The sequence below is a fragment of the Carex rostrata genome, chromosome 26 (genome assembly GCF_964058835.1).
Source record: "Carex rostrata chromosome 26, lpCarRost1.2, whole genome shotgun sequence".
Classification (NCBI taxonomy): Eukaryota; Viridiplantae; Streptophyta; class Magnoliopsida; order Poales; family Cyperaceae; genus Carex; species Carex rostrata.
In genome coordinates, this window is record NC_135943.1 from 3077957 (window position 1) to 3104540 (window position 26584).

At 33.4% G+C, this 26584-nt stretch overlaps 2 protein-coding genes, 1 long non-coding RNA gene and 1 pseudogene across 7 annotated transcripts; 3 read left to right on the plus strand and 1 right to left on the minus strand.

Annotated features, from left to right (window-relative positions):
* The first annotated feature begins 951 nt into the window (after nucleotides 1-951).
* Nucleotides 952-14686, plus strand: LOC144544667 (uncharacterized). 4 transcript variants are annotated; one of them, XM_078293216.1, is made up of 6 exons: nucleotides 952-1104; nucleotides 1216-1314; nucleotides 1439-1493; nucleotides 4385-4413; nucleotides 13619-13767; nucleotides 14325-14686. In XM_078293216.1, the coding sequence occupies exons 1-6, from the start codon at nucleotides 1084-1086 to the stop codon at nucleotides 14404-14406; spliced, it is 435 nt and encodes a 144-aa protein (XP_078149342.1). In that variant the 5' UTR covers nucleotides 952-1083; the 3' UTR covers nucleotides 14407-14686. The 4 variants fall into 4 exon arrangements, with proteins under 4 accessions (XP_078149342.1, XP_078149343.1, XP_078149345.1 ...); XM_078293217.1 differs by having other exon boundaries at nucleotides 4388-4413; XM_078293219.1 differs by lacking the exons at nucleotides 952-1104; nucleotides 1216-1314; nucleotides 1439-1493; nucleotides 4385-4413 and adding exons at nucleotides 12217-12373; nucleotides 12501-12599; nucleotides 12724-12778 and having other exon boundaries at nucleotides 13596-13767.
* On the plus strand, nucleotides 6385-8276 carry LOC144544668 (peroxidase 1-like). The gene is made up of 4 exons (XM_078293220.1): nucleotides 6385-6621; nucleotides 6757-6945; nucleotides 7276-7438; nucleotides 7673-8276. Exons 1-4 carry the CDS (start codon nucleotides 6406-6408, stop codon nucleotides 8089-8091), a joined length of 987 nt encoding a protein of 328 aa, XP_078149346.1. The 5' UTR covers nucleotides 6385-6405; the 3' UTR covers nucleotides 8092-8276.
* A 1206-nt stretch (nucleotides 14687-15892) lies between the features above and the next one.
* LOC144544665 (formiminotransferase cyclodeaminase-like protein) lies at nucleotides 15893-18667 on the minus strand (annotated as a pseudogene). Its single transcript, XR_013508294.1, has 4 exons — nucleotides 18517-18667; nucleotides 17869-18016; nucleotides 16987-17450; nucleotides 15893-16600 (listed from the first exon to the last, which is right to left on the minus strand). The product of XR_013508294.1 is annotated as a formiminotransferase cyclodeaminase-like protein (transcript).
* A 1546-nt stretch (nucleotides 18668-20213) lies between these two features.
* Nucleotides 20214-25348, plus strand: LOC144544696 (uncharacterized). The gene is made up of 6 exons (XR_013508305.1): nucleotides 20214-21146; nucleotides 21492-21535; nucleotides 22153-22322; nucleotides 22476-22614; nucleotides 24320-24390; nucleotides 25210-25348. It is a non-coding gene; the product is annotated as an uncharacterized LOC144544696 (long non-coding RNA).
* Nucleotides 25349-26584: the final 1236 nt, after the last annotated feature.

Consider the following 26584-nt stretch of genomic DNA (forward strand, 5'->3'; position numbering starts at 1 on the left):
TTTCAGAATGAACTTCAATCGAATGATTTAATTGTGATTTTTTTTCAAATCGAATCACGAACTACGGATTTTTTTACAGTCACCGGTAGTTTACGCATTACTTGCGGTTTTTTTCAGACATAACAAAATTCACGCAGTTTCCTAATACTTTTACCTTTCACAAATTCACACTGATGAATTATGAATTAGTTCAAAATTCGCTTACCTTTTACGCTGATAGATTGATTAAAATCACGACGTGGACCTAGTCAAATTAAAATTATTTTCATTGTTAATTTGTTACGCTGGTGAAGCATTTTCTTATTATAAATTACCATTATATTAACAATTTTGAGCTTTGATATAAGTTTGGTTCCTGCATTATTAAATATTGATGGTTAAAACCATTAGTTGCATTATTTGAAATTCGAATCTAAATAACTCACGAACTATATCCAGTGTGAGTTTGAGTTTGAATAAGATTCGAATTGAACTGATTTAATTTGTTTCAGAACAAAATAATTTCGTATCGAATTAATTATTAATTTTTTTTGAATCAAATTCAAATCGAACCACCAAATACGAACTTTTTGTGCAGCCTTACCGCTAACCATTAAAAAAAAAAAAAATACTCATGATGCCATTACATTCAAAAAGCAGCCCAAGGAATTATTATTAAGAAACTTCTTTCAGTCCCCCTTCAATGCAGTTTTTATTTTGAAAAAAAAAAAATATTTTTTTAGTTCACCATAATTCCTATTTTGTTATGTAACATAATCCCTGCTTTACATGACATATTAGAAAGTCAAAAGCCAATCAACAAAAAGGCAATTATGTTATGTCGCAACCTTGCAAAAAAGTACATCAGCATGATATCACCGAACCATGGTTGACTATTAAAATTTTGAGGACCATTATGTAATTTTCCCAACCAAATATCCGTTTCTCTTTCACAGTTGCACTCTTCAACATCATTTATTTCAACCACCGCATGAAAAGAAAGAAAATTACACGTAATAAAAAGACAGAAAATCAATAAAGCGAGAAGATTTATATCTAAGCACTCCACCGATTCGGTTACTAAAATAAAATACACTATCTCTCATGGCGGAGGTCTCTCTACCAGTAAGCAACCTCTAGTCATTTCTTGTTTCTCTTTTGCTTTTGGTTGATTTTACGAAAAACATTTATCCTCTGTCAGTTCTGGTAATATTCTTTTCTTATTTTGAATTTCAGATAGAAAATCATGGAAAGAATGAAGACATGATCGAGCGATCACCTGATCATGGATTTGTAGCTGTTGATATCGGAGCTCTCTCGTCAAAAACAGAGCATGTACGATATCCCTAATTGATTTGTTACTTCCAATTATGTAATCCTCCATAAAGCATACTTTCTACTTTTGAATTTGTTTAATAATTTGTTTGACTTTTGTTCATGTACTTCTTGAATTGAAAAGATGGAGAATTCGCCTTCTCGTAAAGGATATCAAAGAAACGGAGAAGAGAACACTGGTAAGTGTATCTTTATGTATTCCCACTAATTTTCAGATGCCTTTGAGAAATCTAAAATTATATCATGAGTAAATTTTTTTTTTGGGTAAAATTATATCATGAGTAATTGAGTATAGGCGGTTTTCTTATTGCTCTGGGTTTTGAGGGGTCAGGATTTTGACAGAGCAGTTCTTACTTCATACAGCGCACAGCGTCCTGTAGAATCAAAACAAAACGGCGCTGCATTTTGTCCGCTGCATGAAGGCAACACTGTTCTATTAAAAATTTATCCGTTTAGGTTTTCTTATTGCTCTGGGTTTTGAGGGGTCAAGATTTTAACAGAGCAGTTTTTGCTTCATACAGGGCACAGCGTCCTGTAGAATCAAAACAAAACGGCGCTGCGTTTGGTTTGTCCGCTGCATGTAGACAAAACTGTTCTATTAAAAAAGTTACCAGTTTAAGTTTTCTTATTGCTCTGGGTTTTGAGGGATCAAGATTTTAACAGAGCAGCTCTTGCTTCATACAGCGCACAGCGTCCTATAGAATTAAAACAAAACGGCGCTGCATTTGGTTTGTCCGCTGCATGTAGACAAAACTGTTCTTTTAAAAAATTTACCAGTTTAAGTTTTCTTATTGCTCTGGGTTTTGAGGGATCAAGATTTTAACAGAGCAGCTCTTGCTTCATACAGGGAATTTTTTTATAAACCATAATGAATAAATTAATTCTTCCAGAACCAGCATGATTACTTCGTTTTTTTGAAAAACCAGAAGGACCGAGTGCTCCATTCGGTCTCCAGTTTTCCCTTTTCTCCAGACTGAATGGAGCACTCGGTCTCAACCATTTTTTCACATTTTCCCTGCAGGCGCCACAGAAGATCCTGAAAATTCCAGACAGAGTAGACCATTCGGTCTTGAGATTTATTAAAGTGACTCCGTCTCTGTGTTGCGTTCCCCATTCCCCCATTCACCATTTTTCCTCCCCCCCTGTCTCTCTTCTCTCTCCGTGGGTGCCTCAAATTTTTTTTTTACTCTCTAATTATTAGTTTAATTTTAATTCTAATTATATAGGTTTGTGTATTTTTGAAAGGAGAACAAGAAGAGCTTCAGATCTACAAGTTTCGTTAGGTATGGAGTTTAATTCTCTTATTTTTTATTAATAATCCGAAATTATAAATAAATAGTTAGAATAAATGGTTTAGTAGCATAAATGATTTATGTAATAATGGTAGTATAAATAAATAGTTTTTGTGTAATTTTTTCTTTTTGTAGTATAAATGATTTATGTGTATTCTTTTAGTAGTATAAATGGCTTATGGACTAATTGTAGTATAAATAAATGTTTATGTAGTAATTGTAGTATAAAAAAATGATTTATATAGTAATTTATTTGCATGTAGTTTATGTAATAATTGTAGTTTAAGTAAATAGTTTATGTTGTAATTTATTTGTATGTAGTTTGCATGTAGTATAAATAATTGTATTAATTTATATTTATTTGCATGTAGTATAAATAATTGTATTAAATAGTTTAAGTCGAATTTAATTTAATTTAAGTTTTGTGTCAGGTTAAAATAATAATTTGACTATTCAAAAAGCAGTATATCACCACAAAAATTGCTAAGAACTGTCAAAACTATCTAATTAATTATTTATCAGTATATCACCACACAAAAAAAATTATCATTCAAAAGAAGCAAGCGCTTGTGAAACAATATACCTTAGTCTTTATATTATTTTTTCAAACTGAGAATTTATAAAAGTTATGAAGTTGTATGTAACTTTTATTTTCTTATCATGTCAGAATGTTAAAAAATATAGTTCATTTTATATAAAATCACGAAATGGTAAACCCTCAAGATCAATAAAAAAAAAAAAAAAAACTTTTCAACTTCATTACTTTGTATAAAAAAAAACTAAATAATTATAACTTTTTTGAAGTTACATTTTTCTTTTAAAATCTTAATTTCCTAATGCAAGAAAATTTGACCATATACAGTGGAGCATAAGAAATGGTAAACATTTTGACTCCTTCTATAAAATATAATTATGTGTATGTTTTGTCTTAAAAAGTATTTAGCTAATGTCAATCAATATTTATATATCGATTTATTTATTTTATATGATTTTTCTAATGAAAAGAAAAATACAGTTAATATCTTCAAATAAAAGATGCTCTTATGAACGTAATTAAAAAAAAACTTACTATAATCTTTAGATGAAAGCTACCGACACAATGCAGAGGCCGATATGTAAAAACACAATATTGTGATGGAGCTTGATTTTTAGCTATAAATGGTGAAAATGGAAGAGTGAATTGGAGAAGCAAAACTTGAGAAGGGAGTGAATTGGATACGCTTGAGAGAATTGATTTTCAGCTAACATAATGCTCTATGTCTTATATAGACAGATTATGTCGGTGCGTGCACAGAAACAAAAGGTGAAAGTGCTACCATATACTGCACCATTTCTAACTTCTAATGATGTGAATTGTCGGTGGAAATGGACTTTATTGGAAAAAAAAAAATCAAGACCCAATGCTGTATTTGGTCTGGAGGCATATACCGCACCATCCGCTGCACAGGAAATTGTGAAAAAGTTGAAAAAATGGTTGAGACCGAGTGCTCCATTCGGTCTGGAGAAAAGGGAAAACTGGAGACCGAATGGAGCACTCGGTCCTTCTGATTTTTCAAAAAAACGAAGTAATCATGCTGGTTCCGGAAGAATTGATTTATTCATTATGGTTTATAAAAAAATTTCTTCATACAGCGCACAGCGTCCTATAGAATTAAAACAAAACGGCGCTGCATTTGGTTTGTCCGCTGCAAGAAGACAAAACTGTTCTATTAAAAAATTTACCCGTTTAGGTTTTCTTATTGCTATTAATCACAATTAGTATGGTTTAATTACATCAGCAGATGGTTTGCGGGAAGACGACGAGGAGGTGACTCTTGTCCACGTGGCGCAAGCTGATGGCCCAAGTTAGGTGTTTCGTATTTTACCAAAATGCCCCTGATATAAACATGTCCCCATTGCCCTGATACGATTTTTTGTGCTGGGTTTTCGTACATTTGTCGTTAAAAGCTTCTTAGATCCATCAAATGAGTACTCGATTAGATTGCTTTTTGTACTGTAGTGGTTGGTGGTTTACCACGTGGCAAGTACTGAGTATTTAATTCAATTAATTATTTAAGTAACAAAATTAAAAAGAAATTTTCTATCCAGTATTATTCTACTTTACAACAGTCATCCCCCCTGATATGATAATTATTGTTGATGCATTTTGATGCAACCAGTCTGGATGCATGGAATAATTAGAAAGTTTTGCAATCTGGTTTTATTGAATTTTTGTCAGTAATCAACTTATTATTTATTGACCAAATGGTTTTTTTTATTTTTACCAGATTTGATAGATGACCTGATTATTTACTAAAAGAAAACAAATCTCAATTTACAAACAGCTTTTCAAGACAATCAATTTTGAGAATTAAAACGAACTGTTTACTTAGCTAAGTAATTAATTAACCCTAATCAAGTAATCTGATGTCTGCCTCACCTAGACACAATATGTAAAATTTTAATGAAAAATTATTTACTTTCTACAGACATAATCAGATTTCGTGAAATGCCAGCCAAATATAATACTACTGCGACACCATCCGTTTAACTGCCATTAATGTGTACCATCAAATAAAGGAGGAAAAACACACAGAAGAAAGAAAACAATGATGTTAACAAATAAAAAATTTGTGCGTACTATATATGGAGTGCAAAAGTTGGCTAATCCATATTATCTATTATATCATCATAAATCATAATCCAATTATGTACGATGACTGGGGAAACAAAATTTTTTATGGATGTTTACCTTCTAAGTAATACACATAACTAATTAACTCACGGAAGGGTAATAATTTTGACCAATGAAGAATCTTTTAATTTTGATGTCTAACCAACATGTGAGGTGGAAGAATATATGTACTCTGTACTAAATTTCGTCAACATTGACAGCATTGTTTTAAAACTTTAAATGGTCTAATTGACTACGCGCGCTTGTGGCTAGCCCAAATAAATTTAATTCAATGGCATGTGCTAGAGAACTAAGAACTTCAAACCGACTTTGAAAAATATTATTGTAAATTAAAGTGAACCTATATAGGTACAAGGTAACATGGTACAACTCATTCCTCTTTCATGCATTATAGATAGGGGTGCAAACGGGTCGGATATTATCCGACCGTATCCAAAAATTTGATACAGATATCCGATACCCGAATATCCGTGCGGATACGGATACGGATACGGATACGGATATGGTTTTTAATTTTAATTATATGCATCAGAATAGTAGATATACTATATAGTTTAATATATATAGCGAAAAAAATTATATTATTTACTATTATAAAAAGCAGATATCCGTATCTGTATCTGGTTAATATCCGATCCGTATTTGTATCCGCCTAATATTCGATCCGTATCCGTATTCAGAAAATAAAAACGGATACGGAGATGATTTTACCACTATCCGATCCGTTTCCACCCCTAATTATAGAGGAACCGAGTTTGCTCATAACTGTTTATACGTTTCCAGTGGATGCTTCCTTTCCAAATCCAGCAAAACAGTTGATGTAAAATTGTCAACTTTGGTAGGTATAACTTCCCAGAGCAGACTCAAAGTTATTCTAACATAATTAAGAGTAATACTGTAATAGGCATTTATGTCATATATATTGTATAAAAAAAGTGTTTGTAACTAGGCATTTATATCATATATATTATTAAAAAAAGGGTTTTTGTAACCTCCAGTTGGTAATAAGATGCCATTTTGGCTTCTATACAACTACTATGAACTATGAAGCAATCTCATTCCACCTTGAAAACAAAGGACCATTTAATCAAAGTGCTGTTATCATTGCCTTGGCAACTTCCTAACATGGCAAAAAATGGCATATTGGCAGTTTTGATAACTATGGTTCCATGTTTTCTACTCGTAGGGTTAACCAGAGCACAATTGAGTGTTGATTACTATAGCAAGACATGCCCAAATGTCGAAGACATTGTACGAAAAGAGATGATTAGCATTCTCTCAGTAGCACCAAGCCTTGCTGCTCCTTTTCTTAGATTACATTTCCATGATTGCTTTGTTAGGGTATATTTACATATACAAAGTTTTATTACTTATCTTATGTTATAAAAGTTGTGCACTATATCCTGTATTGTTTGAAATTATATCACTAATATGATTATTGGTCCTGCAATTTGTACTTTTATTTTTGAAATGTAGGGTTGTGATGGATCGGTTCTATTGAACTCAACAAAGGACAATAAAGCAGAGAATGAAGCCCCTCCGAACCGTAGCCTTCGTGGTTTTGGTTCAGTTGAGAGGGTGAAGGCTAAGCTTGAGAAGGCATGCCCAAACACAGTCTCTTGTGCCGATGTTCTTACTTTGATGGCTCGAGATGCTGTGTGGTTGGTACGTCATTTTCTTGCAATTGTGAAATTTTTTGACAAAATTATTCTTCATCCATGGACTAATTTAATGAAAGTATAATTGTTTAGGGACCAATTGTTGCCTTTAGTCTCATATTGCACTATATATACTACTAATGGCGAGGCAATCCGGATAAAATTATCTATAAAAATGTCTTATACAACATGCATTTGTGTCCCAGCTTGGTTGACTCAAGTTGGATATTAACTATGTCCATATTCTGCTGGTAGCAAATTTTAAACAACCAAAGTTATAATAATATGAAATTTACAGAAAGCTGAAAAAAATGCCTTTCTTGTTACCAATGTTCAGAGCAAGGGACCCACATGGCCGGTGTCCCTAGGAAGGAGAGATGGAAGGATATCAATAGCAGATGAGACCATGCAGCTTCCGCCACCTACAGCAAATCTCACTCAATTGATTCAAATGTTTGCTGTCAAGGGCCTTGATCTTAAGGACCTTGTTGTTCTTTCAGGTAATTATTAATACATTATTCCAAAATAAATCAATATCAAAATTTATGATTATATCCATCATTTGTTTGTACTTTATTAGACTCTGAAAGGTGCTGATTCATTTCAAATCCAAGCCCATTAAATGCTTACAGTTTAGGTACTCGTTAATAATAACTGACATATTGTTATAACAACTATATTTTTATAATGTATGCTTCTAACAGAATGTACTTATTTTTATCTCTATATTTTAGGTGCCCACACAATTGGAACCACAGACTGTGCAGCCATCAAAGGCCGTTTGTACAATTTCACAGGCCAAAACAACTTGAATGATGTCGACCCGTTCTTGGACAGGAACTACATTGCCAAACTGAGATCAAAGTGTAGCCCGACTGATACCACGACACTCATTGAGATGGATCCTGGCAGTTACAAGACATTCGATCTGAGTTATTTCAAACAAGTGGCTAAAAGAAGATCCGCCTTCCATTCTGACTGGGCCCTCTTGACAGACAGTTTTACCAGAGCATATGTCCTGAAGCATGTCAATGGATTTGAGTCTGAGTTCTTCCAAGATTTTGCCGAGTCGATGATCAAGATGGGAAACATTGGTGTGCTTACAGGAGATCAGGGTGAGATCAGAAAGAAATGCTCCATTGTTAACTATTAATGGGTGCTAATTTTCTTATTTCCTTCTAATTTAATTTGATTTGTTACAATTTCTTAGAAAAATTGTTTGATATTGTGGTTGTTTAGTGAGGTTTGGAACTGTTGCTTTCTGTGGATCCAAGGTGAATTTGCAGAATTTTGTAGATATTTCTCTCTGTTGTTGTCAATTAATTCATTTTTCATTTTATTACATTTTAAGAAAAAAAATGGTGCCTTGTTCATTATATATCTCTTCATGGTAATATTTATATGAGATTGGATATATATGAGCAAGAAATAAAGGAAATGAATGCCAACGTTGTTTTTACGGAGCTATGCGTCTATGTGTCTATGTTGTAAATTTCTCAAACTCAATTATTACAATTAGATGTCTAGTCCATATGTTGAACAAAGCTAGTATGTTGCACTCATCAAGAGAGTTTGGTGAGCACAATTTTAAAAAATTATGAAACTGGCTTTAATTGACGAATCTAAACCGTTGAAACTAATTAATCTATTTCAAGAGTGATGTATGTATATGTCAAATTTTAAAAGTTTAATATTCATTTAGTGCAAATAAGTCAAATGGTAATAATAATAAAAATAAAAAAATAAAAAATAAAAATAAAAAAAAACAGGTGCTTCTGTTTAGTAAATTTGACTATTGTTTTGGGTATTTCCATTTAGGAGATCTGACCACTGCTCTTTGCTTTGCTATACCATCTTGTTTCTTCAATATGAGCATATAGTTAATTATATTATATATTATTTGTTGTTATTTTTGTTGGTTGTTTGTTTGTGCTATCATTCTCCTCTTGATCTCCGAGTAGTGGTGACTTTCCTGATTCGATTGATTCATCAGTTTTTGGTCTAGTTTGATTCAGTGCCTTCTCGGTTTTATATTTCTCTGAGTAGTGACTATCCTAGTTTGTTTTTTTTTTCAGTTTCCAATCCAATTTGATTCAGTGCCTTCTGTCAGAGGAACATAACAAAATATATACACAAAAAAAACAATCACTAATCTCCTATCAAATCAAGTAAGAATGAACAAATTTGTATTCATAGAATACACACTCTTTGTGTATACTTTTAGTTTGTTTACAACTAAATACTTTCATAAATATATGTTGTCTAATATTATTGTAACAACTAATTGTAATTCTTTCAATCAATACAATCGAACACGGACTTTTAACAAAAACAAAAACAAAAAAAAAGAATCAACCCAGAGAAACCTGACCTGACACCTGGTAACCCTGTTCAAGATCTGATCCCATGCATGTGCCAACATCGGATAAGTGTGTATAGTTCCATCCAAATTTCCCTTGTTTGTTTTGCTAGCTATAGTCAAGCCAAAACCTATAGGCTTGTCTACATATCGGCCTTCAAAATTTACATGTCGGCATTCATAATTGAGGCAGTACTCCTTTAGTACTCTCCAAATCGCAAAATTTTTACCAAATTCTCTCCAATAATCCATACTAATTTATACTTGTGCAATCCAATAATCTATAGTAATTTAAGCAAGGCCTAGACGTCCTACAAGTGACATTCCATATATTCATGAGTAGAACACATTTTATTACTGATTCATAAGTTGTCAACACATAATATATATATATATATATAGGAATATGCTAGCATGCTATGCATACTCCATGCAACGTCTCAGATTTCGAGTTTTCAAAATCCTAACGACCGATCCGAACCGTTCATCTTGTTCTCCATATTAATATGTGTTTGGAGACCAAATTTTACATTTTTTGGAATTTTTTTACTATTTCTTTAGATTTATTGAAAATCGCTGTTTTTTTATGGTCCAGATTTGCTGAAAACAGGGATTTTCAATAAATCTAAAGAAATAGTAAAAAAATTCTAAAAAATGTAAAATTTGGTCTCCAAACACATATTAATATGGAGAACAAGATGAATGGTTCGGATCGACCGTTAGGATTTTGAAAACTCGAAATCTGAGCCGTTGCATAGCATGCTAGCATATTCCTATATATATATATATATATATATATAGAGTACGGCTAACGCGCTTCCTCTAGCATATGGGCCGAAATGCTTCCGGTGGAAAGTTGAAATTTCAAAATCCAAAAAGTCGATCTGAACCGTTCATCTTCTTCTCCATATTAATATCTGCTTGGAGACCAAATTTTACATTTTTCTGAAATTTTTTACTATTTATTAAGCCATTTTGAAAATCGCTGATCCAACGGTAGCTTCTGATTTTTACTGTTTGGTAAGCCACCGTTGGATCAGCAATTTTCAAAGTGGCTTAATAAATAGTAAAAAATTTCAGAAAAATGTAAAATTTGGTCTCCAAGCAGATATTAATATGGAGAAGAAGATGAACGGTTCAGATCGACTTTTTGGATTTTGAAATTTCAACTTTCCACCGGAAGCATTTCGGCCCATATGCTAGAGGAAGCGCGTTAGCCGTACTATATATATATATATATATATATATATATATATATATATATATATAGTAAGGCTACTATACATTGCAATGCATGTGCATTGAATTATAAATCACCGGATTCAAAGTCCAAATGACCAATCCAAACCGTTCATCTTGTTCTCCATATAAATATGTGCTTGGAGACCATATTTTACATTTTTTTGAAATTTTTTTACTATTTACTAAGCCACTTTGAAAATCGCTGATCCAACAATGCCATTTTATTTTATTTTTACTGTTGGATTAGCGATTTTCAAAAAGTGGCTTAATAAATAGTAAAAAAATTTCAAAAAATATAAAATTTAGTAGCGTGGCTTTACTATATATATATATAATTAGCACCCCCAAACCATGTTACTTGAACCGCTTCGACAACTTGACCGGCGAGAACTAACACAAAAGATGAACGATTTACACTGTACTTGCAGCAATTGCACAAAAGTGTTATGTTACACGGTAAAATTAAAAACAACAATTATTGCAATTTTCTGGGTCAAATATTCATAATGCCTTCTCGGGTATAAGTAAACCACTGAGCATACTCATTGGTGAGACGACAACAGATATTCACAACTGGCAATTATTTGCTTAAGAATAGAAATAAGATGGGGATGATCAATCATGCGTACGTGTGTTATTGTACAATATTGGCAATTTATTCCTTAAATAGACTTTGTACAATATTTTAGTGCATTCGTACGGAAAATAATTTTTTTTATCAATCGTACGATTATAATGCCGCTAACTAGGACTGCAAACGAATTGAACCAAATCATTTACCTTAGTTAGAGTTTGAATTTGAATAAGATTTGAACCAAACTAATTTAATTTATTTTAGAACAAGCTTCAATCGAATGAATTAATTGCGATTTTTTTCGAATTGAATTGAAGTTAATCAAATCACGAACTATGGATTTTTTTTTACAATCACCAGTAGTTTATGCATTAGTTTTCTTCACGCGGAACAATATTCACGCGGTTTCCTATTACTTTTACCTTTCACAAATTCACACTGATAAATTATGGGTCAGTCCAAAATTCTCTTACCTTTTATGTTGCTCAATTGATTAAAATCACGGCATGGACCCAGTCAAATGAAACTTATTTTCATTGTTAATTCGTTACGATGTTGAAGCATTTTTCTATTATAAGTTACTATTATATTAACAATTTTGAGCTCTGATATAAGTTTGGTTCCTATATTATTATAGATTGATGATTAAAGCCATTAGTTGCATTATTTGAGACTCGAATCTAAATAGTTTACAAACCAATTTCAAACGAACTATACCTAGTTTGAGTTTGAGTTTGAATAAGATTCGAACCAAACTGATTTGATTTGTTTTAGAACAAACTAATTTTAAATCAAATTAATTACAAACTTTTTTCCGAATCAAATAATATTTTTTTAATGCAGTTTATATTTTTTTTAAAACAAATAATATTTTATTTAGTTCACCACGATTCCTATTTTGATATGTAACATAATCCCTGCTTTGCATGACATATTAGAAAGTCAAAAACCAATCAACAAAAAGAAGATTATGTTGCAACCTTGCAAAAAAGTACATCAGCATGATATCACGGAACCATGCTTGACTATTCAAATTTTGAGGACCATTATGTAATTTTCCCAACCAAATATCTGTTTCTCTTGCACTCTTCTGTCTCTTCAACATCATATATTTCAACCACCGCTTAAAAAGAAAGAAAAGCACACGTATTAAAAAGACACAGAAAATCAATAAAGCTAGAAGAGTTATATCTAAGCACTCCACCGATTCGGTTACTAAAATAAAATACACTATCTCTCATGGCGGAGGTCTCTCTACCAGTAAGCAATCTGTAGTCATTTCTTGTTCTTTCTTGTTTCTCTTTTGTTTTTAGCTGATTTTACTAAAAACATTTAAATTTATCCTCTGTCAGTTCTGGTAATACTCTTTTCTTATTTGGAATTTCAGACAGAAAATCATGGAAAGAATGAAGACATGATCGAGCGATCACCTGATCATGGATTTGTAGCTGTTGATATCGGAGCTCTCTCGTCAAAAACAGAGCATGTACGATATCCCTAATTGATTTGTTACTTCCAATTATGTAATCCTCCATAAAGCATACTTTCTACTTTTGAATTTGTTTAATAATTTGTTTGACTTTTGTTCATGTACTTCTTGAATTGAAAAGTTGGAGAATTCCCCTTCTCGTAAAGGATATCAAAGAAACGGAGAAGAGAACACTGGTAAGTGTATCTTTATGTATTCCCACTAATTTTCAGATGCCTTTGAGAAATCTAAAATTATATCATGAGTAAAATTTTTTTTTGGGTAAAATTTATCATGAGTAATTGAGTATAGGCGGTTTTCTTATTGCTCTGCGTTTTGACGGGTCAGGATTTTAACAGAGCAGTTCTTACTTCATACAGCGCACAGTGTCCTGTAGAATCAAAACAAAACGGCGCTGCATTTTGTCCGCTGCATGAAGGCAACACTGTTCTATTAAAAAATTTATCCGTTTAGGTTTTCTTATTGCTCTGGGTTTTGAGGGGTCAAGATTTTAACAGAGCAGTTTTTGCTTCACACAGGGCACAGCGTCCTGTAGAATCAAAACAAAACGGCGCTGCGTTTGGTTTGTCCGCTGCATGTAGACAAAACTGTTCTATTAAAAAATTTACCAGTTTAAGTTTTCTTATTGCTCTGGGTTTTGAGGGATCAAGATTTTAACAGAGCAGCTCTTGCTTCATACAGCGCACTGCGTCCTATAGAATTTAAACAAAACGGCGCTGCATTTGGTTTGTCCGCTGCATGTAGACAAAACTGTTCTATTAAAAAATTTACCAGTTTAAGTTTTCTTATTGCTCTGGGTTTTGAGGGATCAAGATTTTAACAGAGCAGCTCTTGCTTCATACAGCGCACAGCGTCCTATAGAATCAAAACAAAACGGCGCTGCATTTGGTTTGTCCGCTGCAAGAAGACAAAATTGTTCTATTAAAAAATTTACCCGTTTAGGTTTTCTTATTGCTATTAATCACAATTAGTATGGTTTAATTACATCAGCAGATGGTTTGCGGAAAGACGAGGAGGTAACTCTTGTCCACGTGGCGCAAGCTGGTGGCCCCAGTGAGGTGTTTCGTGTTACGACCCCAAGAATAGGAGGAAAGTGTAAGCGTTCGACTCGGCGACGGTCCACGTGGCTCGTTCCAAGAAACGTTCTCTTTGTCTTCGCCGCTTTGTGAGTTTGCTAGATTTTACCAAAATGCCCTTGATATCGATTTTGTATTCTTGTTTTTCGTACATTTGTCGTTAAAAGCTTCTTGGATACATCAAATGGGTATTCGATTAGATTTTTTTGTAATGTAGTGGTTGGTGGTTTACCACGTGTCAAGTACTGAGTGCCTTTGTACGGTAGTGTGTGCTCTTTTAACCGGCGAAAATACATAAATAACCATAGAAGAATTTTATTTGGTACCGAAAGTACACAACCAAAGATCTGATTGAAAATGACCAAATAATAATGCAAAGTAGGTGTAGAAAATCAGCTAACCAAGCATGTCAAATCATGCTGTACCCATAAATAACCATAAAGGCAGCTGTTTTCATTAAATAGTTCGTAAAATGACTGCTATAAATCACACAAATTTGTGCCTACATCTTTGTTAGGTAATCAGATCTAGAAGCTATCTTATCTAACTGTCTTATTTGATATTGAACTGAAATGTTCCTGTAACACAAATGAGAGCTTAACTAATCCCCCTTTTCTTTTTTCTTTTTTTTTCTGACATTATCTAGATCAAGCATGGGAACACTGATACTGCTATATTTCACTCTCTCGATTGCCAAGTCAACTACCAACCAAATGGATAACCAGTAAAGCTCACTAATTATGCTTCTAATGTCTTTTTTGTAAAAAAATGTGAACAAATCAGGGACAATTCAGGTTGATAAAGAAAGGTAAAATGTAACAAAATTTTTACTTACAAAGCGACAGATGAGAATATTATGTGGCGACAGTAGTTGTTGTGTATGTACTGCCTGTGTTTTGTTCTCTCTGCTTGTGTATGATGTGAAATTGAGAAAAATCCATCATGTAAATATCATTTACTTTTCACAGCATATAGCAATTGATGGAACTCTAGAAGATGACAGGAAAATGATAGAATCTAATCAGTCAGCAATGGCTCCTTAGATTCCCGCTTGTCAGCACTCAGGGGTTGGTACCATTGTCTACAAGCTACTTTTTCGTCCTGAGATTTGCTTGTTCATTATTTATTTGAGTGGTAACTATGTATAAAAGTTGGTATGATATCAGAACGAAATTATAGAGTATTAACTCGAGCAGGGTATGTACCAGAAAAGGAAAAAAAAAAAAAAAAAAGATGTACATAAGACAGTATGTATATTAGTACAAGGTATTGCAAGAAGATTGAATTAAAATTTGCTTGAATCAAAATTGATTGCATAGATAATCAGTGGAAGATAACAAGATTCTCAACACATTTGTGCCCACCTCTTTTTTTTTAGGGTTAATGGAAATTTTGTGCCTACATATTTGTTGGGTAATCAGCTCAATTCAGAAGCTATCTTATCTGGCTAATTTGATGTTGAACTGAAATATTCATGTAACACAAAAGAGAGATTAATTAATACACCATATCTTTTTCTGACATTATCTAGATCAAGCATTGGAACACTGATACTGCTATACTTCATGCAGTCCACTACCAAGTCAACTACCAACCAAATGGATAACCAGTAAATTAAGTTCACTAATTGTGCTTCTAATGTCTTTTGTAAAAAATGTGAACAAATCAGAGAAAATTCAGGTTGATAAAGAAAGGTCAAATGTAACAATATCTTTACTTACCAAGGGATAGACCAAGTCTAACTACCAACCAAACAGATAACCAGTAAAGCTCACTACTTGTGCTTCTAATGTCTTTTGTAAAAAATGTGAACAAAATCAGAGAAAATTCAGGTTGATAAAGAAAGGTCAAATGTAACAATATCTTTACTTACCAAGGGATAGACGAGAATATTATGTTGCAACAGTGGTTGTTGTGTAAGTACTGCAAGTGTATTGTTCTCTTTGCTTGTGTTTGGTGTGAAATCGAGAAAAATTTATCATGTAAATATCATTCATTATTCATAGTGTATAGCAATTGATGGAACTCTAGAAGGTGACAGGAAAATGATAGCATCTAATCAGTCAACAATGGCTCCTTAGGTTCCCGCTCACTCAGGGGTTGGTACCAGTGTCTACAAGCTACTTTTTCATCCTAAATTTACTTGTTCATTATCTTGGTATCAGAAAGACATTATAGAGTCATGCAGGGGTATGTAACAGAAGAAAAAAAAAATGTAAGAAAGATGTATACAAGATATTATGTATACAAGTAGTATAAGGTATTGCTAAAAGATTAATTTAAAATTTGCCTGAATCAAAATTGATTGTATAGATGTGGAAGGTAACAAGATTCCCAATAAATCAAGATATGCCCAGCACCTGTGCCATCAGCTGGACCCAAATATTAAAAAAAGACCAGATTGAATTTACTTTGAATTAATCAATTCCATATACAACTCTACAATTCTTTCTTGTGAAAAGTCAGTAAAATAACCTTTCCCCACATTCAACCCTTCTTTCCTCCCCAATCTCATCACCTCATCCTGAACCCGTCCTGCACCTACCCTACCCGGATCCAACAAGTTACATGCCACCTCCATCACACCCTCCTTGTGTACCAAACCCATGGCTTGCACTGACTCAAGCCCGCCACCCCTTTCACTCACTTGCTTTGCAATCCTTTTGACCAATTCTATGTCGGTACAATAGATGGGTACATTGTAGTTATCAACCCACTTTGTGGCGCCTAATGTTAGAACTCCTTTGGAATTTTGGGCAGGATTGATTTGACCGTAATCTGGTTTTAGGTTTAAGGAATTTGGGCTTAGTGACCCAGCCCATTGATTTTGGGAAGCACTGGGTTTAAAATAACCTAATTGTCTCCGAATTGAGGCTAAAGTTTGACCACTTCTATGGGCTGCACCATAGAGGTATGTAGGTACTGTAATGCACAATTAAAAAATTTCAAGTAAACCCTTGCTTCCAGTTTTCTTTTCAAAGTTAGATACTTGCCCTTAGATTGTATACTTGAAAACATCTCCAATAGTGTATATCAAGATAGTAGAATGTGAAATAGAGATTAAGTAGTCAAATTTTTAATAGGTATCCATAGCTTAAATAAAAAGTAAATAGATTTTATTTAGAAAGAAAAAATAATGCAAAGAGGCAAGAACCAAACCACGTAACATACCCAGTAATCATATTTAAAGCAACATAAAACGGATCCACTCTTTAAATAATCATACTGACCAAGGTTAAATGAAGAACAAGAGAGGTATCCAAAACTATGTAACTACACAAAAGAAGGGGGAAAATTTTTAAAGCTACCTGCGAGTTCCTCTCCCACTCTTGCCGCTACTGATCGGGCCAAAGCTGCAACGGGATCCAGTGTTGCATCTCTTAACGGGTGAAAACAAACATGGTCCACTACACCAAGTCTTGGGTGGGTCCCACAATGCAGCCCCAAATCAGAAAACTCATATATATGCAGCTTTCACCATATCAAATACAGCTTCAGTCAATGGAGATGCGGAACCAGTATCATTTGTGCCTGGAATTAGGGTTGAGACTAGAGTGTACCCGACCCGGTTGTAGACCTCATCAGTGAATCTATTTACAAGTAGGATTTTTGGATGTCCTTGTAAGGAGCTTTCAATCGAATGCAAGGCACGTATGTTTCGGCTTTCTGATATGTATAGCTTACAACATGCAAGCATATTTTTTAGCATTTCCCTCCCTTCTTAAACCTTATTTTTTTTTTAAATAGAGGATTTCCTTTACAGTATGCTCACCTACAGAAGAGAAAATAAATAATACATTATTCAACAGTAACATATGTTATCTTCAACTCATTTATATGGACAGTGTCATTTTTGTTCAAAATTCAGGAAATAATATTAATATAAAAGTATATATCACAGAAACAACTCAGTACCATGATGACAAGTAATGGTACCAATATGCTTAGTATCATTATTTTAGTGGAGTTTTCTCCTGAACTTCTTATGAAATTAAACCACAACATCTTATTTGATTAAATATGAAACTATTCAAAGGGTATTTTCATAAACCATTAGATTTGACCCAATCAATTTCCCCAATTAATTAAACCTTTAGATTTGACACAACCAATTGCCCACAGTTCAATGGTATTTTCCAAAGAACTATTAATCAATATCTCTGTCTCAATTTGTATATCAAATTTTATACAAAATTGGGTATTCTCGTGAAATTTCCATTGGAATTCTAGTTTTTCCTTCCAATACTGCAGAGCTGTTCCAACTAGATCCCTGCCTGGGGAAATTTACAGGGTCAACCCTCTGGGCTATCAAAGCCCCCTGGAATAAATGGAATTCACCTGTAACATTAATAGAATGCTGGAATATGTAAAACAATGGCTAAGAATGCCAGAATTTAAACATATACATAATAGAATGCTAAAATTTGGCATGGCCCTGGTTTGTATCAGAATATCTGAATACTCAGATTTTTTTACCCAAAATACCATAATACTCAATTTTTACTTGCCTATTGGAAAAATCAAGAATAATAATAGTACCATAACATTAAGAAACCGGGGCCAACCTTGTTAGGCATCATGTAAGATGAACTACACTTGAAGGACTTTAGTATGATACAAATAGATTTAATTGCAAAATTTTATGGGTATCATTAGCTATCTTGAAAGGAGTATGGAAAGGTATTAATTCTAATTGAACAACCAGGCATATTAATACAACAACTTTTTTTTTTCTTTGAACTCAATGTGCAATCTAATTCATAAATTTTTTGTAGGTATATCACAATACTTTTAGGAAACCAGTTTGTAAACATAGCAAATTAGACATTAAGGCATACCCAACTAACTTGGTTCCGATGCAGCCAATAGACCAAGAAGTTCTCAATTCATTTGAAGGAAATGAAGGGGGGGAGGAAAGAGATTCTCAATTCATTTGAAGGAAATGAAGGGGGGAGGAAAGAGAAAATGGAAGAGTATGTGAGGCTGTCATGTCCTGCAATTGCAAGGTTTTTCATTTGATGTGTGGTCAAGAAAGAGAGAGAGGTCAGGAGAGAATTTGGTGTTAAGAGGAATTGGGCTAATTGTTAAATGGGCTGCAATACCACTTGCTCACAGGCCCAGTAGTATTAGTAGTTGGACTTGGAGGAATTCAAATCTGGTTAGGTATCTGATCATTGTATCGTTCAAACGTAAGTTTGTGCGAATTTTAAAGTGGGCCCTCATGTTTCGAATAGGTCCGAATTTCTTTGGAAGGATATTTCAAAAGGCTGACATTTTTACTTAAAAATAAAGAATATTTCGTTTTAAAAGTAGAAAATTTTAGGGAAAGAGATCAAAGCACTTTCTAGTAACAGCAGTATATCTATAACAATATCCTGCTTGTTTGTCGCAGTACCAGTTATTACCAGTGCCATCATGACTTGTAAAGTTGTAAAGGTACCAATATTGTTTTTAGTTTTTTAGTTTTAGTTACTCCCCTTCAAAATCATCCTACTTTAATTACATATGAAACTAACTAGAGGCTTCCTATGCTCTCCCAAATTCCTGTTAAACATTTTCAGATTCTGACAACAATGTTAAGCTTGTACTAAAATATTATGTCATACATTCAATCCTAGTCACAACAAAATATTATGTCATACATTAAATCCAAATTAAAGGCGTACCATTATTGTTGTTGTTGTTGTTTCCATAATCTCAAATCAAAGTCAATCTTAACTTATCTTTTTTCATATGAATTTTGATTGAGGCAATTCAATGTTTCTGTGAAGAATTGAGAAAGCATGTTGCAACTTCTCTATTTTGAGTCTTTACAGAAAGTAATGTAGTCAAAATTCATTGTGAAGAAATGTACATGTTTTGCATATCGTTAGATGGCCAATATAGGTTTGTAGGATCAATTATATTTTGGTTTGTGTTATTTTCTTAGGTGATCAGAAAATAATTGAAGTGTCTTGAAGAAACACTCATTTTACCTATCAATTATATTTTGGTTTGTGTTATTTTCTTAGGTGATCAGAAAATAATTGAAGTGTCTTGAAGAAACACTCATTTTACCTATCAATTATATTTTGGTTTGTGTTATTTTCTTAGGTGATCAGAAAATATCGTTAGATGGCCAATATATGGGAATGCGCTGAAATGAGTGTTCGGTTGTACCGTGAAATTAGTTGTGAAAAATTCTATTTTTCTTTCTCAAATGTTTGAAATTATATTTTTATTATTAAAAGTATTAATAGTACAATTAAATAAAATAGATTAAACAATAACATACTAACACCCATATTACCTGCCGTTCGATCAGTAATATACGACTCAGATTTTTTTTCAGTGATGTCATCTAACGTCATCAATTTGAGCTTCCTCTTCACTGCAACAAGGCAGCTGTGATTTGGGGGAGACCGTTGGCATCGCTAATTTGATGGGAGAAGAGGAGAGTAAGGGCAGCGCGGTCAGAGCTATCGGGCAGGAAGAGATAATGAAGGGAAAGACTGATAGAGGGGTCCCAGTTGTAAGAAGGCCAAATTAGAGAGGAACTGGAGACGATACAGGAGATGAAGGATAAAGGATCGTTTCCGACAGAATTCAGATTCAGTTTTCAAGTTAGTTACGCCAACTCAGCTCTCCAGCTGACATGGCAATCGTAGATTACTTTCCGCTATTCTGTAATCGTTTTTCCTACTTCTTTTTACAAATTGCATAGCCTATATAAGGCAAATGCACGTGTGGAATTGTATCCAGAAATTATCTAGTGAAATAGGCGAATTGCTTTGAGCTTTTCGTGCGATTGGTTGCTGTTGCTCCATCGCTTTATCTCAAATTGTTCTCTTTTAATTGCAAAGCTCGAATCTTTCTTATCTGAATTTCCTCAACGAGATCCAAGCTCGTTGCATTCACAACGTATCTCAAACTCCATCCAACCCTTCAATTTTCCCCACTGCACTACTCATCAGCTCCCAGCCGCGTGTCGCTTGATTCCACGCCGCGTGCCCCCACTGTGCCTACTTTACTCCGACGCTAAGAAGACTAGGATTTGAGGTTTTTTTTGTGACAAGGTTCTCGGATGTGGAGGATTGATACTCACTGAGTATTTTATGGAGGTAACTCAAGGTTTCCCAGTTCATGGTAATTTTTTGGTTTTTGCTGATTAGGGTATTTGCTGGTAAGACTGATGAAGCCCTTTTTCTTAATTTATTTTTTGTGGTTCTGATCTGTAGGAACAGATGTTGCTGATCGGTTCTGCTGATTTCTGAATTTTTTTTTTTCGGTTTTTTCAAGTGTGAGCAGGGTTTATTTGTTGGTATAACAGAAAATTGGTACTGGCCAGTTTTTTTTTCTGGTACGTGTGATTTTCTGATGTAGAAATGAGAACTTGAGCAGGAGACACTGGTTATCAACAGCTTTTTCCTGGTACGGGTGATTTTCCTCCACTGTGACTGCGTGACACTGGTTGCCAACTGTTACAAAGGTAATTAGGCACCAACGTAATCAACAGTACCACTGCTTGAATAGCTGATGACGGCCGTTCCACGTACCTGAAATTACTTTAGTTTCATACCTCTTTTTCGTGGCTCCAAAATTAATGGGAATTTAGGCTCCACCGCTATTTTAAGTGCGATAATTGATGAATATATATTGGGCTTGGCTGACTTGTCCAATTGAGAATGAAAAGTCCTTCCACAAATGCAGAGCACATATTTCAATTTATTTCCCATCAATTAACCTGTGAATGCCCCTTTGTTAGAGTTTGAGGAAATTTAAAATGGAAAATGTTGATTAATTGATGCCCTACTTACTCTGTGTTTGCTTATAGGTTAGAGAAAGGCAAGTATTGGGGAAATATATCCATTCAAGGAGGTCAGTCCTTTTTCCCTTTCGCTTCCCCTTAAGGCCTCGAGTTGGATTGTTGCCTGATGATTTATTTAGCTATATCAAATATGAAGTAGCAACCCACTTCAAGTAATTCTTCCATGATGTTATTGTACCAACTGTACAAACTTGCTTTCTTCTGGCTCATTCAGATTTCAGCCTAACGCCAAATACTACAACCAACTATTAAACTTATTCTGAATGAAGCAATGACCCCATGGTGCTTCAATTCTGAGAAATGCATAAATGTTTATTAATCAATGTTAAAAATTATGCATTTCTCAGAATTGATTAATAAACTGATTTGTATCTCTCACATTACCACAGGTAGACAGGAACGGACAACAAATTATACATAATCAATTTCAACTCGTACTGGTATATAGTTCAATATTTCCAATTGAGAAGCACATTTGTTTCTACTTTGTACTAAAGGAAACCACATACATATAAACCCATGAGACCTTATAAGTTGCATATTTGCCAATAAAAAAATTACACATCTTACATAGTTGCCTACATCAGGTTCTACCCTAAAGAAATTACAATTACCATTTCATTACAATCATCCTTTGCCAACTCCTTAGATAAGTTGCCTGCACCAGGTTCTACCCGAAGAAAACAAATGTCGTCTCCGATCAGCCTCAGAGCTGCACATTTCATTAAAAACAATATGCCAATTCCTCATGCTGTAAGAAAGCACACTTCAAAAAAACATAAAGAGCAAACATGCAAACAGCAGAATAATTAGGGAAAAACTTTCTACTACCTGAAGGTATATATATTACCCTTACATACTTCAATTAATTTATTTTCCATTAAAGAACTTATCAAAGTAGACCTCAGCTTAAACCACTGATTAATCAGATAACCATCTGACCGATTGCTGTGTGTTATATATTGTTCTTCATTTGTTTATTTATAACAGTTTTCTTTTTGGACACGATGGGCGAATTTCCTATGATGAATTTGTTGCCATGATGACAAAAGGTACCATGGGGCTGGGCAAACGCACAATGAGAAGTCGTCTGAATGGAAGTATGAGGGATGCGCCTGGTGCTCTGAATGTAAGTATGATTATTCTTCTTACTCTACTACTTCAAAAAAACTTATAAAAATGAAAAATATATACATCTATACATGTTCTACATGTTGTACAGATTGCAAACATAGATTCAGAACCGTTTGGGATTTATAATTTTTACTGCAAAATTCCCTAAACTGCCCTTGACAGTAACAGTATAGCAATTCCTTTCATTTTCTCTATGATTGATGTGTATTATTACATTATAACCTATCTAAAAACTAGAAGTAAGTACAGAATAAGAAAAACCCACGAAATAAATTAAAAAGAAACTCCAATGAAAGCTTTATTTTAACATCTTTTTACACTTCATGAACAATGCTTTCATCTGAGTTTGAAAGAGCTATAGGTACATCTATCTGTTTAAATTTTATTAAACAAAAAAATAAGAAGACAAGAAAAGGGAAGTACAAATTAGATAAGAAATGGAAGAGAAACTAAAGAAGAGAGTACAACATATATGTAATAGCCATTAGGTAATAATGTGTAGCACATGTAATTGCCACTAACTTACAAGCATGCACAGCTTAGTCTAATCTGAACCAATGATTTCAACATCCGGTTCACCAGTGACATGAGATCCTTTCAGACTGGTACTATTCATAATCTCCTTATCATTGTAAAGAATCTCCATTGTAGCTGATCTATTAAAGGGATCCAACACATCACCTATTATCTGACTCGATGCTAATGGATCCCTTCCCCTTATCATACTTTTGTTAACAAGCTGGGATTGTTACAAAATATATAATTGTCTGAAGGTATGACTGGAGTTTTGCGAGGGTAGGTGCTTTATTGGTATTGTGTGTGTAGGAATGAGAAAGATTCAAATAGTATTTATATGAGATAGAAATGCATCTTTCTAATGTTCACAAACATTCCACAGGACACTACAAGATTATATAAGTTAATTGATTTTTGTAACAACCTAGGATTTTAATGATGTTTAGAGTAATTAGGAAATTAGATGATAGATATAGAAAGGTAATTAGTTGGAGTACATAGATGGCTATATAAGCTAACCACATTACATAATTGGGACATGAAAACATTAATGAAAAGTTACCAATTCGAGTGTCACTTTACTCTCTCTCACACCATTATTTTCATTATCACTAAATTTGTTCCAAATTCCATGAACTCACCCAATTCATGTTGTGCTGTTACATCTTGGATGTAACTATTTTTTTTTTTTTTTTTAAATTCTGGGCACTGACTGCCGAGATTACATAAACATCTTGGATGTAAACTATTTTTGTTATTTTACATTCCTTCCCCTTTTTAAACATGATTTATCAATTTTTACATGACAAGCTTCTAATTGGTTTCAAAAATAAATGGGTCTCGGTTAGTTCGAAATTTTCTTACCCACCCTAATATGTTCTGGACTGAGGCTATACATAGCAAATATTAGTACGCAGTATGAGTCAATGTCTCCACTCAGTGTGCAAACAATTGATCTGAACCATTCAACATGATCTTCATACGAAAATGTACTTTGAGATCAAATTTTACATTTTTAAAATATGTTCACTATTTTTTTACATAGGTAGAAAAATACTACTACTAGATCAAATTTGTTCTCTTTTACTTATTCTCTTACTACTGTTGTTATTCTGAAATGTCGGTTTTGATTTCTTTTTTTATTTGTTTTTATTTCCTTCTCATTTTCTGATTTGCATCTGGAGTTGTTACGCTTGGATGAGTTCACTTCTTGGATTGCACGTGTTGGTTCTGCTTCCTCTGTGCAGTTATTCAGGTTTGTATGTTATCCTTATTTACATACTTAATTTCGTTGCTATTCATTTTGAATGAGCAATTCGTATTGCAAATAGATTACTGGCTAGGGAAAAATTAAATCATCTTGGTGGAGGTATGCCAGTGTCTTTGCTCTTCTTTGTTTTTCTTTGTTTTTTAACTTATGTTTGTATTCAACTGAGTTTTGCCAACAACAACAAGGTACAAGCAAACACACTGCTAAATTAAGGTTTGTATCTGCATGAATGACATATTTAACCTTGATTCAGTTACAGTTCATACGTAATCCACAATAAACACATGAATGACATGTTTAACCTTGATTCATAACTGAAACAAGGTCAAATAACTTATTTTTGTATCTGCATAAATGACATGCATGTGTTCTGACATATGGATGTGCTATTCCTGGTCTCCACCGAGCATATGCTGATGGTTCTACTGGTAAAATAGGGACTATTTAATAGTTTAGGAGTATCTAAAGTTTGACTTTTATGCAGGCTTAGATAACTGAATTTTAGATTTGACCACGTCAGATTTTCTGAAATTATTTATGTCCTTCTCATAAGCCATCTTTAGTAGTAGGAGGATAGTAAGCCGAACAACAAAAGTGGAAATCCATGCTAAATAGTCAATTAATTACCTATGATTACTTTTACCAATGCAATTCATACTTGGTACCAATCATAGCAAGTGGCATAATGTTAATTACAAAATTAAGAGAAATTGAATTGTTATTTACCTTTCTTGCCTTAGCCTGTACTGTCATAATGTTGACAGCCATATGGTTGGTACTTATCAGAAAATGTTTTTTTGACAGGAAACATTATCTGGTACCAACAAGGTTTGATGACTAGGCATTTTGAGAAGCTCGTATATTGTGATCCTCGCCTCAATGAACTGATTCAGTAACCCACTATCAGCTTCGACAACCCTTTCTTTGAACACAAGCCCTCCCTTTTCAAGAAGGAAACAAGCGTCAACATTGCAATTTTTGGAATTGGCAAAAAATTCCCCCCCATGTATGCCAACGTATGGGGCAAAAAAAAGGATGAGAAAGTAGTGATTTTTAAATATATTTTTACAAGATTTGAGCAAATAATCTCTACTAAATCAGTTTGATGGAGCAATGAGGCTACTATGCTTCAATTTGTGTAGTACATCTCCAATGAGGCTACTATGCTTCAATTTGATGGAGCAAAATATTCTTTAAAATATTCTCCAAAAAGCCCCAACCAAAAACTTGCAGAAAAAAAAAATCAGTTTATTACATAAACCCTTCCCAGGAAAACCGTTTACCAAAAAATTCATCCCAAAAATCATTTATTAGAAAGAGAAAAAAAAGCCCCACAACACCTTTGCCATATCCAATACTCTATATGTGAACTATGCATGCAATTATTGTTTCTTATGACTATTAACACTATCAGTCCTATTCCTGCAGTTTTATTCACCTTTTCCGTCTAAGATTTAAAATTCTCAGCTTACGGTTTACTGCTGGTGACATATTGTTCTCGGAAAATACACTGATTAGGTTACCATGGAGAAAAATATTAAACTGTCACCTCCATAAACAAACATCAAAATAACATTTGCGGCGGAGCCGCAACAAGGTCACTAGTTAACTAAATTAAATGGGTAATAACACCGATTTTAATACAAATATATACTGATGTCGATTTTCTATCTGTTTTTATTAGGGAAATAAAAACAGATTTCTAACTCATTATTTTAGATCAAATAACAAAATCTGACTTCAAAATTAATCACATTATAATTCTAAAATTGAATTACAATTCCAAATTGGAGTTATCATTTTAATAATTCTTCACGGTTCATTATTTCTTTATTATTTTTCCACTTCGGCTGAAATGATGTGGCTTAGAATGATCAAATATTATATGCAGCAACACTCGCTTCTGGGAATGAAGTAAAATTAGTTGGACAAAATTCATAATTTTTTTTTATCAACAACTCGCTATTTTGTTCAATCACAAGAAGACAATAAATTGACTCAAAATATTTTTTAAAATCTTCTTCAAATATTTTTGAAATCTTCTTCAAGAAGATATTAATATTTCTTGAAATCTTCTTCAGGAAGAACTTAATATTCTTTGAAATCTTCTTCAAGAAGATTAAATTATTGAGAAAAAATAATAAAATGAACATCATACAAAATTTATACATCATATAAA

Bases quoted from the DNA above. Each gene is read 5' to 3' on its own strand.
- LOC144544667 (XM_078293216.1), top strand. From the start codon at position 1,084: ATGGCGGAGGTCTCTCTACCA. The intron at 1,105-1,215 runs GTAAGCAACCTC...TTTGAATTTCAG, and splicing joins TGGCGGAGGTCTCTCTACCA to ATAGAAAATCATGGAAAGAA. The intron at 13,768-14,324 runs GTGAGTTTGCTA...GACATTATCTAG, and splicing joins CTCTTTGTCTTCGCCGCTTT to ATCAAGCATGGGAACACTGA.
- LOC144544668 (XM_078293220.1), top strand. From the start codon at position 6,406: ATGGCAAAAAATGGCATATTGGCAGTTTTGATAACTATGGTTCCATGT. The intron at 6,622-6,756 runs GTATATTTACAT...TTTGAAATGTAG, and splicing joins TCCATGATTGCTTTGTTAGG to GGTTGTGATGGATCGGTTCT. The intron at 7,439-7,672 runs GTAATTATTAAT...TCTATATTTTAG, and splicing joins GGACCTTGTTGTTCTTTCAG to GTGCCCACACAATTGGAACC.